Source organism: Ascaphus truei, chromosome 3, assembly GCF_040206685.1.
Source record: "Ascaphus truei isolate aAscTru1 chromosome 3, aAscTru1.hap1, whole genome shotgun sequence".
Lineage (NCBI taxonomy): Eukaryota > Metazoa > Chordata > Amphibia > Anura > Ascaphidae > Ascaphus > Ascaphus truei.
The window spans coordinates 419,673,389-419,693,012 of NC_134485.1; the positions used below are offsets into that span (position 1 = coordinate 419,673,389).

At 46.9% G+C, this 19,624-nt stretch overlaps 1 protein-coding gene across 1 annotated transcript; it reads right to left on the minus strand.

The window, feature by feature from the left end:
• Positions 1-7,740: 7,740 nt before the first annotated feature.
• LOC142490803 (odorant receptor 131-2-like) lies at positions 7,741-8,705 on the minus strand. The gene has a single exon (XM_075593226.1). It carries the CDS (start codon positions 8,668-8,670, stop codon positions 7,741-7,743), a length of 930 nt encoding a protein of 309 aa, XP_075449341.1. The 5' UTR covers positions 8,671-8,705.
• Between the last annotated feature and the right edge of the window lie 10,919 nt (positions 8,706-19,624).

Sequence of the window (19,624 nt, forward strand, 5' to 3'; positions counted from 1 at the left end):
AGAATTACACAGGGTTTGATTTTCCTCTGACTAAAAGTACCAAACACGTGAATTTAGTTATGATATTTAATTTAAAATTCTCTGACTCCTATTTTTGGTGAAATAAAAGTTATACTCACAGTGCACCTGTTCCGTTAGCATTGCAGTCCCAGCATACTGTACAGGTAGATATTAGCAGTGCTCCTGTTCCGTTAGCATTGCAGTCCCAGCATACTGTACAGGTCGATATTAGCAGTTCTGCGGCTGCAGGGGAGATTCTTATAAAAACGCTGCAGTTGTGTAATTTCCAGGTCATCCTAAGGTATTTATCTCCTCCTAACTCCCTATTGTATTCAGCATCATTTACCCTTTGGCTGCCATACAGACTTGCATCACCCTGTCCTGCAATACTTTGCCTATCCCTCCAGCAGGCGAAGGGTTACACATGTAGTGAGTTTTCTCTGGACATAGCATTACCAGATCTCCCAGATGACACACTGTGTTTTTACCAGCAGGTATTTCCATACGGAGTATACGTAGCATTTCACAATCTGTAATACATGACTGCTCTGATATAATAACCTTAACTATGTACTGTAGCTCTCTTGAGTCTCTCTACAGGTTCTTAGTGGTATCAGAGAATTGTTTTTTATCACAAACCTTCACCAATCCAAGTACTTTGTAGGTATATAGTGTACTTATTAAACGTGTGTGGGGTTCCAGCACTCAAGAATCACAGTAAGCGGGTAGCTTGAATCACTAGTATGAGGTATCATGATTTATAGCATATTATAATAAAGTAAGGGATGATCCCTATAGTATGGCAGGCCCTGCAATACTACACTAGAGTGACAGGGGCTATCTGGGGCCTAAGGGGCAAGGTCTGACCTAGTCCAGCAAGCTGACTGCTCCCTGGACACTTCCTTCCCGGCTCTGTCAGGACTGAAGGTCATCTTGGATCCCCGTGGAGGATATCCTGGATTCCTCCCTGCTTCCTTCCTGTCTTTTCCGGCAGTGCCCCGTCCAGTATGGCCCCCACGATCTCCATTTCCCATTGAATTGCATTGCGGTGTCATATCCAAGATGGCTGCCGCTCCTGACGATTCTGCGCATGTGCGTCAATTCCAATATGGCCACTGCCACTACCGCATATCTCAGCGGAGCAGCGGATCATCTCCCCCACATCCAAGGTACGGAAGGGTGAACCCACTACATCCTTCGCCTGGTGGAGAATTCAACCTCCCAGCTGAGAACTAAACACACACGTTTATATAATGAAAATACATTTCACAACTTATTTTAATAAAAACATAATATGTACATACTTAAATAGCATTCAAAACTTAAATCAGAATAACCATAATGGAGGCTAACGTACACCGAGATGACTGCTGAGGTTCATAGTGGGGTGCCCCTAATGAATCGTAAGCCACCCTCATTGGAGGGCGTCTCAGTCTTTGACTCCGACGAACTTCTTCAATCTCTTCTAATTCTTCGTTGTCAGAGATGCTACCATCGGCTTGAGGCCCTTGCCCTCTCATAGAGTGAATGTCATTAACACCCTTTGGGGTGAAGATAGGACTCTTTGGTTCAAGAGACCGCCTGACTGCTTCAACTGGGGATGGTTCCTTAGTAACAGGACCATGGCCCAATCCTTCATTGGAGTTTGAAGATGTCCCTTCTAAGGGATCCTGATTTTCCTCAGATAACTGATCCAGTATAACGTTTGAATCTTCTTCTTGTCTTGCCTTTGAAAGGTCAGCTTCACGCTTGAGGAATGGGTAACAGGTGATTGCGATGCCTGACCCTGCCTTCCGAATTCTTGATGCGGTAAACAGGGAGCTCAGGCATCTGAGATTCCACTTCAAATGGAGCGTCTCTCCAACGGACAGCTAACTTGTGCTTCCCAGGTTCCGTAGAAGAACCTTGTCTCCAGGCTGAAGCTCCCAATATCGTACCTTGCAATCATACCTCCACTTGTTGATCTTGTTTAGCTTGCAGTGGCTTCTAATGCCAAGCTATATGCTCTCTGGAGGTTGTTCTTCAGTCGTTGTATGTACTGGTAGTGAGTGGTATTGGAGATTCCATCGGTGGACACCCTCAGGCGAATATCCACCGGCAACCTGGCTCAACTGGATCAAAATCGCGCACCCCTTTGCATGTGTGCTGGGGTGCCCAGAGACTTTGCCATCCAGTTATTCGTTCGGTGGACATTTTATTTAGTTTCCCCACCCCAGTAAGTGATCATTAAGTGTAATTGTGAAGATTTGTGCGTTTGTCTGAAAAGAAATAAATCACAATTTATTTTGCCTGCCTTCTTGTGCTCAATCCAGAATCCCAAAATATAAATGTTTTCATAAGTACTGGTCTACCGTGACAACACCACTCGTGGTCAGGGCCCTAGAAGCTGTCCGAGCTTTTCTCTTACCCCCTGGTAGGGTAAGAGGAATTGGTTTCCCTGCCGCTCCCCTAACGGAGGTCCTCAAGTCTGCCAGATCCCTGACAGCTTGGATAGGGTAAACCTTGACTCTCTCACGGTAGAGGCAGGCTGACTAAATTCAGGAAGTCAATCCACTATGTTCAGATCCAGTAAGACCCACGCCTGTGCCTCTGATTGGACACAGGGCCTGAGTGCCTACCTTCTCTGACTCACTGCACTGCACTGTGTGGGGAAAACCCTTGATTACTCCTGGCAAACCTGCCCTTACCAGGTATTACTGCACAAGAGGTGAGGGCAGAATAGTAGTCCAAACTAGCCAGGGCTAAATATGTAAGGATAGAAAAAAAGAGAAAGCGCACAAACATCCATAGAGAAGTACAGTTTTAATAAAAAAAAGACATAAAAACACATGTTTTTTCACTTACATTGTGTCCTAACTAAAAGCCTTCACACTTTTAAGGGGAAGAGTGGTGACCACTCAGAGGTTCCTGTCAGGGCCTGCGTAGTCCAGATCCTTAAGTGCTGTGTACACTGTCGGTACAGTTGCTGTGACGTCACCCACAGTGCAATCAATCTCCGCAGCAATTTTTTTGATAACCGGAGGGACCAGTACTTCACCACAAGAATATGGGCTACCAGCCAAACTTCAGGAAACACCGCCAACCCTACGCGTTTCGTGATATCAATCACTTCATCAAGGCAGTTACATTTACATTACATTTAATTAGCTGATTACATTTGTTTATTTGATATTTCACTGTATTATTTAGACTCTTTTGGAAAATAGTTATCCCTTACACTTTGTATTAATTTTTGATTTATATCTTTATATTATTTTCCTTAGACCATCACTATAATCTACCCTTCAACACGTGAGGATGGATGTAGCACACTAAAGACAACTACTATAGCACAGTGGACAATTTCCACTCCGACCAGCATTATTAACTGTTAATTACTCCAAAGCTACTGTATCATAACAACCAAGCAAATTTATTTTACAACCAACCAATTTATTTTACTTTTGTCTGCTCTTATTTGCTGCACTTATGGTTATTGTGCTATAATTTACTGTACTGCAATGTCTCTCTTGTAAAGCGCCACTGTAGGTACAGCAGTAGGCGCTATATACTGTAAATAAAGATATACATACATAAGAGCGGACTGATGCGTGTGGAGATGTGGTTGTGATAAAAGGTCAGCAGAACGCTGATATCAGGGAGGCAAGGAAAACAAAGGGTTCACAGAAGCGGAGGGGGGTAGTGAGAAAGCCTGATGTAAGGAAGACAAAGGGATTGGACATGCCTCACGCCTCTAGTTGGCGGGTGGAGAAAGGAACCAGAGAAACCTAATGCTTGTGGGGTAAGAGAAGAGAGGGTTCAGAGAAGCCATATACGTGTATGTGTGTGGGGGCGGGGGGTTGAGAGAGTGAAGGGATTGGAGAGGCTTGATGTTTCTGGGGAGCGAGAGGAGAGAGGAATCGAAGGTGTGATGTTTGGGGTGGGGGGGGGGGGGAAGAAGGGTCCAGAAAAGCCTAATGTTTGAGGAGTGGGCTTGGGAAGAACTGGCCAGGAGAAGCCTGGTTCTTTGGGGATGCATCCAAAATTCACTGATGTAATGGGATCATGTCATATGTGATGTCATCAGTAATTTCATTTGTGACATCATGTATGATGACATCAGTAAAGCATTGGGTGGAGAGGGGGTTGTGACGGTGAAGGGGTAACCAGGCCAGTAAATAAAGGTATTTTGCCCAGCTGGGTGCCCCTGAGCCTTATTGGGGATTGTAGATTATCAGCTCGGCAACCCAATAATGGCAGTAACCCTGTGATTTTAATAAAAATGTCTGTGCGTCTCCCACCATCTATAAGGTGGTGAGAATAATGTTCTTTCTACTGTGAAATGTATTACAACAGCTGTTTTTAAAACCCAGAAGCTCCCGCCTTATACCTTTCTCACTGACTGCCCCACACCTCTGGAATGCTGCTCCCCTCCACACCCGACTAGCACCCTCTATATTTACCTTTAAGACTCACCTTAAAACACACCTGCTTAACGAAGCATATGAGTAGCTCCGCGGCTAATACTATACACCTGATACATGAAGCTTGGCCCCTTGCAGACACACTTACCAGAATGCCATTCTACTGTCTCTGTACATGCTTCCTACCTACCAATTCGATTGTAAGCTTCACAGATCAGGGTCTCCACTTCCTAAATGTAAATTTTTAAGTCTGAAGCACTTATTCCCATGATCTGTTATTTTTTTTATTTGTTATTTATGATTGTCACGTGTATTACTACTGTGAAGCGCTATGTACATTAATGTCGGTATATAAATAAAGAAATACATACATACATACATTAGAAGCCCAGACTTTACTAGGCCTATTATCATGCAGACCGATGCATCAGAGATAGGGCTATGGGAAGTACTTTCACAACAGTTTGGAGGGGGTAGAACATCTGATCCTTTTTCTGAGTAGGAAATTGTTCCCGAGGAAAAAAAACTACTCAGTGATTGAGAAGGACTACCTCGCTGTAAAGTGGGCAATTGAGGTCTTGAGGCATTATGTGGCAGGAGTTCCTTTTACCTTGGTTACAGACCATGCTTAATTAAAGTGGTTAAATTCAATGAAAGACTCCAATGCTACGTTGACCAGGTGGTATATGGCCCTCCAACCCTTCTCGTTTAAGATTCAGCACAGGCCTTGAAAGGAAAATGCAAACGCCGATTTCATCTCTAGAGAAGGGGTGATTGATCAGGCATCAGGCATGCGTGGCCCTAGCCACACACTAACAGGGGAGGAATGTAACAGGGTGAATACAATACACCAGCCCTCTGCCTGGCAGACCTATGTGTAGGTTTGAAGTGCAGCAGTGACCAGGTTAAAATTCAGCTAGGAAAAGGTTTTGTTAATTGGTCAGGTTCCAGCTGCCTCGTTAAGGGGCTTTAAAAACCCAGGCTGCTCACACATGCCTGGCTGTCTGACCTAGTGAGACACACTGAAACAATGAAATGATATACTTGCTGTATTTCCTATAATAACTGTTTGCTATATTGATACTTTGGACTTTAAACAGCTCTAGTTGGAAAAAGTGGAAATCCCTGCTCAGCAATGATCTTTCAGTTTTGTTTATGTTTTGCAGAGAAGAAGCTGTATTATTTTGGTATGCCACATTTTTTAGGCTAAATAAACAAGCCAATTCAGAAACTACATGTTGTTTCATTGACCCTGCAACAGGGGGGCTATCACTAAGAGGGACATAAGTTTAGAAGGCAATAATTGATTGCCAGACACCTAGGCTGTCAGCATCAATGGAAACAAACATTCCTGAAATATCCCTTGTACATCACAGAAAGGGGGCAACACACACTGTTTACTTGGAGGATTTTATTAAAAATGAGAATATCCTGTAATGTCATCTAATGTGCATAGTAAGAGTTACATATCTGTAATCGTTGCAAGAATACAAATCAAACTGTAGCACACACTACATCGGTAAGAGGTGCCAAGGACAGATATCCATTTGTCACTCAAATTTAGATGCAAGAACGGTCATAATTCTGGTTACTGTACGTCCATCATAATCGCCAGAATCTACTGATATGACTCACGTGTGTTTAAGTGTTAGAGAAGGGAACTTTAGAGTGTGTTTATATATCTAGGCACTTTTTAAACGTCTTTTGAGAGCAAGATTTTTCTAAGTCGTAGAACCGTCAACCTAGAAGCTGACTTACGACAGGGGTGGACTTACAGTATGTGTTTTCAATGGGGAAAAAATAGTACATAAGTCTTAGCAGGGTATTATGAAAATCAGAATTCAACAGAGGTGTGTTTGAGACCAACCACGTGAATTTTTATATTTTTACGCCAGTGACCTCTCTGGTGGAAAACCCTAACATATTGTAATGTACAGTATAGAGATTTCTGTTTTATCCTGTTATTTTAAGAAACTGTTCTGAATTTACTGTAGCTGTATGTTCTTGTAATTATCTTTTTCTGTAATCTGAAGCATTGTATTTTTATATATATAAATCCCTTGGAACCCCACCCTAAGTGAGATTTGGTCTGCTACTCCATATTATGTGGTGGTTCGTACCTGTGAGGTAACAAGAGGGCTGAGTGCTCCACAGTGTTGTGGGGAGAACAGGACAGCGTTTACAGGGTACCTTATTCGTGGCTGCAGCGTCTCCAGTCAGCATGGGTCCTTTGGATGGAAGAAGGTTCCATACTGACACCTTTCTTTGTCCTTAGACAGTGAATAACTCTCATAGATGGCACAATGGTGTTTATTGCATGCTCAGGATATTACAGCAGGTACATATCTTTCCTTGCTTCCCCTACTGGTAGGGCTGGAGTCCCACACCAGGCCTTCTGCATGGTGCTCATCCTGAGGCCTCCTTGTGAAACCCAGGGTAGCTGTTACTCACTGCACAAGGGGAGGAAAGAGACACCCACTTTTATGAGAGTGCCAGTATTTATACCCTTTGGTATGATTGTAACGCTGCCCCCTAACAAGAAAGATCTGGATACTGACAGGTCATCACATCCAGTATGTGACCCAAATGGTATCCATCCCTCAGGCTGACACTTTCTGGCTGTTGCTAGGCCCACCCTTAGATACATCAAATGTATCTAAGATTGCAAAAGCACACAAAGTCTTTATGAAGGAATTTACCCATCCAGTGCCTGCATCTAACAGGACTTACACAGGTAGGGCCCAGGAAAATAACTAGTGGCCGGAGCCTATGCTACATATATTAAACAATTCTTTAATAAGTAATTCTTTGGGGCTCAATGAACTGTTGCATGCTCTGGAGAGAGTATTTACATTTTTAGACACATTTTGCTACAACAGATTGTTTTGTGTTAACTGCATAGTTTTTTTCTATAATATTCAGGCACCTGAGACCCTGGCAGATATATTAATTACATAGTTTACATAAATTCTCGGTTGGTGGAAGTGGATAGACGTGTGTATTAACCCTGGTTGCATATATAAGTCACGTGCTCACTTGTGTGCTGTTTTTGACAGATGGTATATTGGGACAAATTTAGGGGAGATATTGTTCATTTGAGGGACATTTACGATAGTGAAAAGTGTGCGAGTTTGCGAGCTGTGTATTAATCCTGGTCCCGTACACACATCACGTGCTCACAGGTGTGCCGTACTTGACAATTTTTTTTACTGATGTATTCTATGCAGGGTTTTCAAAATCTCACAGGTTTCTTCTTCATGTGTATTGAAGCATGTGTACTAAAAGTCAAGCGGGTCGCATACTCTTGACCTTGTACACTGCAAGGTCGCTGGTGGTTCTATCCTAAAGTGATTGCAGAAGAGTGCCACTTTATTATATATTTGCGAAACACTTCGTCCCTAATCCCATAAATTAAAGGACTGAGAAACCGAGGCAGACACATGAATAGGAGGAAGTTGGTTATAGGAAAAAAAGCAAAATAATCTTTGAGGTATATCTCCGTAAAATGAGAGGTGAAAGCGGACATGCATAACAGGAGCTGGAAAGCGTGGAGTATGACTGTTTTCCCAGCCTTGAAAGCAGATGATTTGTTTGAACTAAGCTTCCGTGCAATCAGCATGATCCTGATGTACGTGTACACGATTATTAGTCCCACCATGGTAAAGCTGAAGATGAAGATGATGGATTTTATGGTGTTTTGCACTTGGGTCTTTATCCATGTTGCCCGACCACAAATCCCACTGAGAGAGAAAGACTTTGTCTCAACTGAGGAGCTCAGGGCAATGAAATCAGCAACACAAGTGCTGAATCCCACGGCCCATATGATTGCAATGGCAGCATGAGATCTCTGTGTGGTGCAAAGCTGTGCATGTCTTAGCGGGTAGCAAATGGCTACATAGCGTTCAAGAGACATGACTGCCAGGTAATAGGGGGTGGCCATAAAGGAAATTGAGGCTAGAGTCACTAAGACAATGCATAATGGCACAGGGAGGTTTATCACGTATATGTTAAACACCACCAGAAAAAAACCCAGGATGAGATACAGTGTGTCATTAATGAGCATATAGACAAAAAGGACATAGCGAGTGTTCTCTCGAATATGAGCTGTGGTAAAGTAGACACAGAGTATAATTGTAGGGAAGTACAAGAAGATGCAGAAGCAGAGGACCAACAAGATTAGATAAGCCATCCTCAGACTCTCAATGTTCTTGTTGCTATCGACGGACACTTGGGTGATATTGCTGTGCAGAGCCGTAGAGTTCGCCATTTGCTGAATGACCGCGGCTGGGTTTTCTTGAGGTTTTCAAACTTGTAACAAAAAACAAACAAAAATAAGATTATGATCAGCGTAGAACTCTAAATCTATTCCAAAAGCGTGAACGTGTTGCAACATCTTATTTTGTTATTGCTCGGTTTTTCCTTTTAAAAACAAAATCCATACTGTACTTGCAGTAAATAATTAAAAAGCAAAGACAGCGGAAAATAGTCTTCAATGAAAAGGACTAATCTGATTCGTACAGACAGTCACATTATAAAGGGCAATAAAATGTTCTTTTCTTGCCATTTTACACTTTTTGGATAATGAGAAGAGCTGGCAGGTATACCCTATATTCAATATGGTAAGAAGCTAACAACATGAATGGTGCATCAAAATTCCCCTGAGTGGAAGTTGATGCATCCTTAACTTTACACCAACAATACCTCTCAGTAGCCTAGATACATGCACATCTGTTAAAACTGAGTTTATATTGCACCGATAACATTTTATGATGGAATTAATCAAGATTGAGGTATTAATATACCAGGTGCACGAAGTCACGATGTGGGAATGAATGTGACCATTAATAATGTGTTAATCACTGCATCTTGATCACTATAATAATATTTATATCATAGCTTTTTGTAATATATATTATTACAGAACCCTACGGTAGAAATAACATGAACCCATTTGATGCCCGTGGTTATCAAGGTTAACCCCTACCGCATTCCCCAGAATGCCTAACCACTCACCCAGGGGCAACTACCCATATCATTGATCCCCCTACTTCCCCTCAAACAAACCTACTGCCCCCCTATAGACTAATATCCAAAAAACCCTATTAGCCAAATGTGGCTAATAGTGCTCTTGGCCACTAAAAAACATCATAAAACACGTATTAAAAAAAGGCCATTAATTGTCACTGTGGCTACCTAGGCCATCTCAATGGGGATCTAGATAGCCACATTGGTAAGAAATGGTAACGTAATAAAAAATAGGATACATTATCGATATTAAAACACACTACCTACCCCCCTTCCAACCATTCTTGCAATCACTGAAACCTAGTTAAATGACAGTAACACTGCCCTGTACAAAATTATCCCACAAGACCATAAAACTTATGCCAACAGCAGCCCATCAGGGTACAGAGGGTTCATACCCAGTGCCGTCTTAATGCATGGGCACGCTGGGCAGTTGCCCGGGGCCCCCACAAGCATAGGGGCCGCATGCTAATCTATGCACAGACCATAATTTAACACAAATCCGATCACCCGCCTCAACATTCAAATTTCACGCTAACTCGATAGAAGGAGGAAAATTACGACTTGTAGAGGGGGGTTGGCATGTCTGCATTTGCGAGATAAATATTGCCGTTTTTATTGCTTGCAATGTTACAGTATGTGAATGGATGTGTAGGCAGGGCCCAGTACACTGCTTTGCACGGGGGCCTATAATGCTGTTAAGATGGCCCTGGGCATACCCAGGGGTTATAAAGAAAATATTAAATGTACTGTCACCAAAAGAAACACTTTTCTTTCTTTTGAGAATCTTACCATTAAAATTTAACTAGATAATTGTACAAACGTCTCTGACACTGTCATATTCTGACCTCTGGGACCTTTCAGTATATTTCTGATCGACATACAGAAAGTAGCCACAAAGCAAATCACTCCATCCAACAAAAATGTCCTCTCAGGTGAATTCCACTCTTACAGATGCAGCTGCCGTTATCCGATCATTTACCGAATTGGTTTTCGAGATTTCCCCGAATTTCTCACAAACTTTGCCGCAGCAGACTAATGGCCCAACAGATTAACACAGCAGGGGTCCCATATCTAAATGGCTCAAGACTTGGCTCTTCGAAATCGCCTTTCCAAACCCTGATTGATTATTTGCTCCACCTTTTGAGTTTTCAAAAGCGCATCGGAGCAGGGTTTGCTCTGTGTATGCGATATTCAAGACAATGAGATAGATACCTCAGTGGCTAATAAAGCACAATGCTTTACTAAGCACAAAGATAATCAAGAAGTTAACCCCTCCCATCCTCACCCCCCTGGGTGGCCTATGCACCCATCCCGGGGCAACTACTTTGTTTATTATGTGATTTAAAAAATGTATTTCCTTTAAAATGTTTTTATTAAAAAAAAAATTATCGCAAAAGTTCTATTACCCACATTTGGCTAATAGGGTTATTGCCAATTAGTCAACTTGGGGGATGGGTAGTTTTGGGGGGGGGGGGATGAGGGAGGGGGGTAATTGATGGGTGTAGTTGCCTAAGAGTGGTTGATTAGGCCACCCAGGCGTGGTTGTCAGGGCTTGGAAGAGCAGTGCTAGTAGAGAGAACCTCATCTCCTAAAACCTCTTGCTCCTACTCTAATCCTTATGCTCATACATATTTTCAACTCCTCCCTCTACTCTGGTACCTTTCCCTCCTCTTTCATACATGCAACAGTCATACCATTACTCAGAAACAGCAAGCTTGACCCTACCTGTCTCTCTAGCTATCATACTGTCTCCCTCCTGCTTTTTGTCTCTAAAATCCTTGAACACCCAGTATTCTCTTGCTTGTTCCATTTTCTCACCACCTATTCTCTCCTAGACACTCTACAATCTGGCTTCCGCACTGCTCACTCCACTGAAACAGCCCTCACTAAAATAACCAATGACCTCCATGCTGCCAAAGACAGAGGTCATTATACTCTGCTCATATTACTCGACCTCTCTGCAGCCTTTGATACTGTGGATCACCCTCTTCTCCTTCACATTCGCCATACTCTTGGTATCCGTAACAAAGTTCTATCCTGGATCTCCTCTTACCTCTCTCAATGTACTTTCAGTGTCTCTTTTGCCAACACCTCCTACTCCTCTATCGATCTCTCTGCGGGGGTACCCAGGGCTCTGTCCTCGGACCTCTTCTCTTTTCTCTGTGCACACTCTTTAGGTGACCTTACCACATCTCTTGGGTTCAAATATAACCTCTATGCAGATGACATACACATTTAATTTTCAACCCCTGACCTTACACTTGCTGTAAAGACCAGTTTCTGAATGTCTCTCTGCCATATCATCCTGGATGGGCCCCCGCCTATTCAAACTTAACTTCTCAAGAATGGAGCTTGTCATATTTCCTCCCAAACCTTGTCCTACAACCTCCTTCTGCATTACTCTTGGAAGCACTATCATACAGTATACCCAGTATCACAAGCATGCTGCCTAGCGTCATATTTGACTCCTCTCTTACATTCTCCTCTCATATTCAATATGTAATCAAATCTTGTTGCTTTTTTCCTCCGTAATATTACAAAGGTACACCCTTTCCTCTGTTGCTCTACTGCTAAAACTCTGACACAGGCACTCAGTCTCTCCCGTCTCCACTACTGTAACTTCCTGCTGTCCAGCCTTCCTGCCTCCCACCTGTCTCCCTTACAATCTATCCTAAACGCTGCTGCCAAAATCACTCTACTTTTTCCTAAATCTGTCTCAGCGCCTCCCCTGCTGAAAATCCTCTCCTGTCTGCCTATCAAATCCCGTATCACACACTCAGTTCTCCTCACTTTTAAAGCTTTACACTCTTCTTTCTATCCTTATATCTCAGCCCTAATTTCTGCCTATACACCATCATGACTCGTTCTGCTCAAGGATGTCTTCTCTCTACCCCCTTTGTATCTAATGCCCTCTCCCGCCTTAAACCTTTCTCACTGACTGCCCCACACCTCTGGAATGCCCTTCCCTTCAATATCCAACCAGCACCTCTCTATCCACCTTTAAGACATATCTTAAATCTCACCTCCTTAACGAAGCATTTGGGAAGGTCCGTGGCTGGTACTATATACTTCATACAGTATTGACATTATTTATTCTTACACTTCCCGCACGGCAGGATGGTGACGCGGCTAGTTGCGGCGCACTGTGACGTCACTGTCAGGTGATGCGCCCGGTTTCCCCGGCTTCCCCGGCTTCCCCGACACCCCTGGAGTGTAAATTGAAGTAAGCGGGGGTGCGGGGAAGCAGAGGGGCAGAGCAGGAGCCGGGTTCGGGGTCGGGAAGGGGGGCTAAAATGCGCCCGAAGCGGAGGGGGGGTGCGTGTCGGAAACGCGGCGGCGCGCGGTCTTGACTGGCGGCAGCCGGAGTAGATCCTGGCATGCCGCCGGCATTGGTCAGAATAAAGTATGCCGCTACTGTAAATCGACCTTGGCCCATTGCAGACGCACAAACCAGAACACCTTCCTACTGTCTCTGTACATTCTTCCAGTTACCAATTGGATTGTAAGCTCTTCGGAACAGGGACTCCTTTTTCTAATATTACTTTTACGGTATGTTTGAAGCTTTTATTCCCATTATGTGTTATTTGAATTATTTGTTATTTATATTTTTATGTAATATGTATTACTGCAGTGAAACGCTATTTACATTAATGGTGCAATATAAATAAAGGCAAACTGTGACAGTGCTCGTCTCAAATCAGGAAGCGGACCCACAGGGCTGAGGTAGGAATGTAGAATAACCGACCAGAGCCCAGCGACAGAGTCCTATAGGAGTATACGTAGTCGGTAGGCAGACTGTCAGGTCTGGCGTTAGTGGTTTAGAGTCCAGGCGACAGGCAAATGGTCAGGGCAGGTGGAAGGCAGCGAGGTCGGGGTCACGGTCAGGGTCAGCAACAGGGATTCCAAATAGGCAAAAGGGTAATGCGTGAGAGCAAAGATCAAACGGAGCTGCAGCAAACAGAACTTTGCTCGGCGTCTCCCACCAGGAACAGCAGCCTTATATAGCAGGCTGCGAGTACACAAAATGGCCAGTTGGAGCAGAAAGGGCAGGCAGTCTGGAAAACCTGAACTGACAGTAAAACACGGCATGGATCAAGCAAAATCCTTACAAAGATATGTAGCAGGGTACCCTCCCTTGCTTCCTCCCTGGCAGTGGTCCCGTTGTGTGGGAGGGTTTAGTGAGCTGTGTCGGCCATGTTGTGGTTGGCGCAGCCACATACATATGGACTACATGTAAAGCAGCGGCCATCTTGAGGTTGGCGCTGCAAGAGGAGGAGATCCTGTCGTTCAGGATATCCTCCGCTGACTGGAGATGGCGTATCAGTCCAGACGGAGCAGGCGTAGGGAGAGTTAGCCTCTGGACTAGGCCATACACGTTCCCATAGGCCCCAGTTAGTTTCCCCTACACTGGCAGGAGCGCCTCGCATCAAAAGGGCTACTGGGTGTGATGGTAGTGATTCCATCAGCCGTTGTTTGAACCGGTACTGATCCACCACTGCGGCCAAAATTATTTTCTTAGAGATCAGTGTCCAAAGGGATAGTTGGAGCCTGCGTGCAAATGCAGATAATGCTTCTCCCTCCTTTTGGTGGAAAACCTTAATCTGAGCCAGGAGCCCATCCTCGTCGCCTTTGCTGGTATAAGATTGGGTTAAAAGTTCCACTAACTCGTGAGCGGTAACGTCACCATCTGTGTCTCGGTGCATCCGTACAAGTTGCGAGGCCGGGGATAGGAGGCATTCGGCCAGCCTCTGTCTCTAGACGGCCTCTGAGCAAGAACACTCGTCTATAATGCAGAGAGCGTGCTCCCTCCAAGCCTCGAACTCTTCTTCTCCTAAAGGTGTGGGTACTATCCCGGAGAAGGCCTTGAGATTTCTGTAATTCTGTGACTGTGAAGACATATTAAGGGCCTACAGTAGTTGCGGTAAGGTCAATCCCAGTGCGGAGCCACCACTTGATAAGCGACCATCATTTCCAGCCCTTGGACTAGGGATGGGTGACTGTGGGGGACTCCTGGCCCAGCTGAGGGCCCCAAGTGCGACACTTGGGGTGAAGGTTACACGGGGTACAGGTACGTCTACCCTGTTGGGGGTACCAGCGATTGGTGCAGGAGTCGACCATCCCCCGAGGAGATGGGGGACATTGCGGCTTGAGAGGGGGCCTCTGAGGAGAGGCATGAGGTGAACATTTTCCAGATCTCTATTAACTAAGGATATATGAGCGGGTAGCCTTCGGGCGAGGCCTCTGGGTATGGAGACCCTGTGGAGCATCTACCTGGCATATTTCTTGACCCGACGTTAGTAATATTGTGCTCTACTGATATGTGCTATCAAATTCGCGCTCTCTAATCCATGCTTTGCTTAGATCGAGAAAGTCGTTTTAGGTGGTCCGAGATCTCTGTTTGGAACATGAGAGCGGGGACATTCCCCACTGCAACCGTGGCTGGGTGGCTCTTTGACCTTGAAGGCCCAGGCATGGACCTCCTGTCTTGAGGGCACCAGCATGTTGGAGAATTAGATTGACTTAATTTGGACTGAATAGGGCACCCCAGGTCTGAGCTCTCAGCAGCGCCTCCAATTGTAGCACAATATTTCCCCACCCCCTGGGAGATATGGAGGCTACTGTGTGTGTATGGTGCGTTACCTTTGGCTCACAGGAGGGCTGAGCCTCCGCTGCTTATCCCACGATTGATGCTGTGTCCCGGTTTTTTCCTGGATGGGAGTTGTTGCACTCTGGTGTCCACAAGTTGCAATTCCCACCCGTGTGTGAGGCAGCGCTGCCCCACTAGCGTGTGTACAGTTGGTGCACTTGTTGTACCTGTTGCATGCTCCGGCACCCGGTAAAGCAGACTGCAGATGAAGGCCGTACGATCCCACACTCGTCAGCGATGAGTCCGCCTCCGAGTTGGGTGGTGTCTGGAAGGAGTGTCCCACCGTAAAAGTCTCTCTCTCCTAAAGGTTGGTCTGGTGCCAAACCCCCAAGCGCCAGTCCACAGCCGCATCCTGGCTGTATGCCTGAACTGATGGTGCAAAGCAGGCCAATGTCCCTGTCTAAGGGGCAAGTCCCTATAGCAACCACAACCTATGTGGGAGGCGGGCCTAGCTTGGAACTAACTTGGGTCTCTGGCTCAGTGCAGGGGCCACTGACACCTTGCACATACGCACCCTACCCCTCTGGTGGGTGGGTGACACTTGACTTAGTGGGTGGGTGGGTTGGTGACTGAGTGGGTGGGTGACTTTGGGTCGGTGACTGGATGGGTGAGTTTGGGTCGGTTTGAGTTTTTTGACTTTGGGTCGGTGGGTGGGTGACATTAGGTCGGTTTGACTTTGGGTCGGTGGGTGGGTGACTTTGGGTCGGTGGGTGTGTGACTTTGGGTCGGTGGGTGGGTGACTTTGGGTCGGTTTGACTTTGGGTCGGTGGGTTGGTGACTTTGGGTCGGTTTGACTTTGGGTCGGTGGGTGGGTCGGTGACTGGGTGACTTTTTCAGGGTCGGTAACTGGGTGGGTCAGTGACGGGTCGGTGACTGGGTGGGTCAGTGAGTGGGTAGGTGGTGTCGGTGAGTGGGTGGGTGGGGTCAGTGACTGGGTGCGTGAGTGGGAGACTGACTGGTTGGGTGAGTGGGAGACTGACTGGGTGGGTGAATGTTTGACTGACTGGGTGGGTGAATGGGTGACTGACTGGGTGGGTGGGTGGGTGTGTGGGTGACTGACTGGGTGGGTGGGTGTGTGGGTGGGTGACTGAGTGAGTGGGTGGGTGGGTGACTGAGTGGGTGACTAAGTGAGTGGGTGGGTGACTAAGTGAGTGGGTGGGTGGGTTACTGAGTGGGTGGGTGACTGAGTGAGTGGGTGACTGAGTGGGTGTGTGGGTGACTGGGTGGGTGACTGGGTGAAAGTGACTGGGTGAGTGGGTGTGTGGGTGACTGGGTGGGTGCGTGGGTGGGAGACGGTGGGTGACTTACCTTGACCCCGTGGCATCTGGCTGGGGCAGGAGGTGAGTTCGGGAAGCTGGCGGGAGCCGGTGCACGTGAGGAGGAGTCCCGCGCCGCGCTTCCCCTCTCCGGTAGCGGCACACATGAGGGGGAGAGCAGGAGGCCCGGGTCGCGGATTTGGGTGAGGTGGGGAGGGGGGAGAGAGTGAGGGGCACCGGGAGAGGAGGGGCACCAGGAGAGGCGCACGTGAGGGGGAGAGCAGGAGGGCCGGGTCGCGCGGCGCATGTGAGGGGGAGAGCAGGAGGCCCGGGTCGCGGATTTGGGTGAGGTGGGAAGGGGGGAGAGAGTGAGGGGCACCGGGAGAGGAGGGGGGGTGTGTGTGTGGAAGGTGAGCTGCAGTCCAACTGATGGGGGAGAGTGAGGGGGGGTGTGTGTGTGTTTTTTTTTTTTTTTGGCCCGTCACTCTGCCTCAGGCCAATGAGAGGTGCGGGGGCGGGCCAAGGGGGTGGTGTGAGTGTGTGAGGCCAATGAGAGGTGCGGGGGCGGGCAGGCCAAGGGACCAATGAGATTGCCGCTAGGGACGCAGACATACAGTGCTTTCAGAAATATATAGTAGATATATATATATATATATATATATATATATATATATATATATATATATATATAGTTAAGTTATGGTGAGTAAAAAAAGTGACAAAACCCTCCACAGGAAAGCAAATATGCAAATATAACTGTATGCTCATCTGCAATAACCATGGCAATAAATAAAAATGGTTATTGAGGCAAAAAGTGACACTGTGTGCTCATTTGCATGTCATTTCCCAGAATCCCTTGCTGCAGTGGAAGTGCTGTATGCTGGGTGATGATGGGGAAAGGCGGGGTTGCAGACCTGCCTAAGACATGCAGATGAGCATACAGTTATATTTGCATATTTGCTTTCCTGTGGAGGGTTTTTGTCACTTTTTTTACTCACCATAACTTAACTCAGTATTATGGTTTAGCCTATCCCATAGCCTCTCTTGCATTCCCAGTAAAGCCAACCCCACACTGATGAGACCCATCAAGGTCGAAACAGCTGTCTGTGGGTGGTTTTCTGGGTATGCACCTTAACCCTGGCTGTGCTCAAAGCTGTGACCATGCAGCAAGCTTAAGCCTATAGGGAACCATGTTAAAAATGGTTATTGAGGCAAAAAGTGACACTGTGTGCTCATTTGCATGTCATTTCCCAGAATCCCTTGCTGCAGTGGAAGTGCTGTATGCTGGGTGATGATGGGGAAAGGCGGGGTTGCAGACCTGCCTAAGACATGCAGATGAGCATACAGTTATATTTGCATATATTGGTATTTGGTGCAACATTTTGGCATACGTCACCAGCAGGGCAGCAATTTGGGTGTGCTGGAAAAAGGTGCGCTGTCTTTAAAACTGTTCTTTTATATATATATATATATATATATATATATATATATATATATATATATGTAGCCAGGTCATCTTTTTCCCCCTGCGACCCCCCCGGGCGCCTCCGTGGTCACGGACGCTGTCGGGTACTGCCAGCGGCAAGCGGCAGACCCGACGGCCATTCAGGAGGGTGGGGGCCGAGGAGGGAGCTCGCCGGAGTGCAGGAGATCTCCGGCGGCTCTTGCACAGGGCGCCGCCATGTGGCGCCGGTTCGCGCATGCGCAGAGAGTCCCCGGCGGCCCGAGATAGTCGCGCATGCGCAGAAGATCGCGCGAGTGTAGGAGCCAGCCAGGAGAGTCGCGCGAGAGGTAGGGAGAGATTACGGCGGCCATTAGGGGTTAGTGTAAGCACAGGGAAGGCGCGCACGCGGCCCCAATGTTACAGTAAGGGCCTTGGGACTACAATTCCCAGGAGGCATAGGGAGACAGGCACCAGGTGCCTCATAGGAGCCAATAGGGCTGCAGGATACATTTGGCGGGCTTGCAGCTACGTTGTCAGTCAGAGGAAGGAGCAGTCAAGGGAAGGAGGTAGGGTACAGGAGCGAGGGACTCCCTGTACTAGGCCAGCACCCCCTTGGCCCAATATAGCCCTGAGTCCCCAGTAGTGTGAGTGTTGCCAGGGACAGCCCTCAGGATAGGGAACCTGTCACTTACCTTAGTTGGCCACTGGGGAACAGAAGGGAAGATAGGGACAGCTGGGGGGTTTCATAGCGGTAACCAATCCGGGGAGCCATAGCCCAGGGTCCTGTTGTAAGTTAGTGGCACGAGACAGCTGGGGGGTTTCATAGCGGTAACCAGTCCGGGGAGCCATAGCCCAGGGTCCGTGTTGCGAGTGGCGAGGCCACTGGGGGGGTTTCATAGCGGTAACCAATCTGGGGAGCTATAGCCCAGGGCGGCGTTGCGCGTAGTACGAGGCAACTGGGGGGGGGTTCATAGCGGTAACCAGTCCGGGGATCCATGGCCCAGGGCCCGTATTATGAGTAGGGAGGGTACAAGACCTACCTATATAGGATAGGCAACCCCGAAGGCCCTAGGAGATTGACCCTTAAGCCACTTAAGGATGCTGTGTTATAGGGACGCCTATAGTGTAGTATGTGTCATGTTGCTATTGTGTTAGTGAGGGACTCAGCAGATGCTGCGGTTCCAGTGAAGGAGTTCGGACCCACGTTGGGGGTCACAGAGAATATCGCCAGGATAGGATCAGACGGATTCATCACGCGTCTGACCCTTTGTGAAGCGTTGCTGATCCGAGCACTGGAGTGCTCGGCAGGTATCTACAGTTCTAAGTGCACCACCGGGCCCTTAGCTTAATAGTGACTGCGCAGTCACCCATTGATTCTCTGCAAGAGTGCGGGACATTGGGTGGGGTTCTTTGGACACTGGGTGGGATCACCTAGTGTTGGGGAATCGTCCTGCGAGACGTCATGGTTAGTGTCTCCTCCTGAGAGGGACACAGGTTATATTATGAATGTGATGTGTCGTATTACATGTTAGTAAAGTCCTTAGTTATTATACCCCATTGTGTATGTGATCATTGAGTTTGTCCTGCGAGGATCCACTCCCTCTCTGGTGGGAGCCATCGCAGGTGGAGGCGCTGCACCTATTGAGTAAGTGGTTACCCCTAGTATAATTGCCCCAGGTTCCCAGTGGCGGAAGCTCAGCCCTCCTGTGAGCCTACAGGTATACGCACCACACCGGTAACACTGCATGTTCTACTCACCCACACTATATATGCGATTGGGTGGGGTGGAATACCCGTTACATATATATCATAGAAAAAGAACAAAAAGCACTCTGTAATAATAGTC

Coding starts and splice junctions, on each gene's coding strand:
- LOC142490803 (XM_075593226.1), bottom strand. CDS start 8,670: ATGGCGAACTCTACGGCTCTGCACAGCAATATCACCCAAGTGTCCGTC.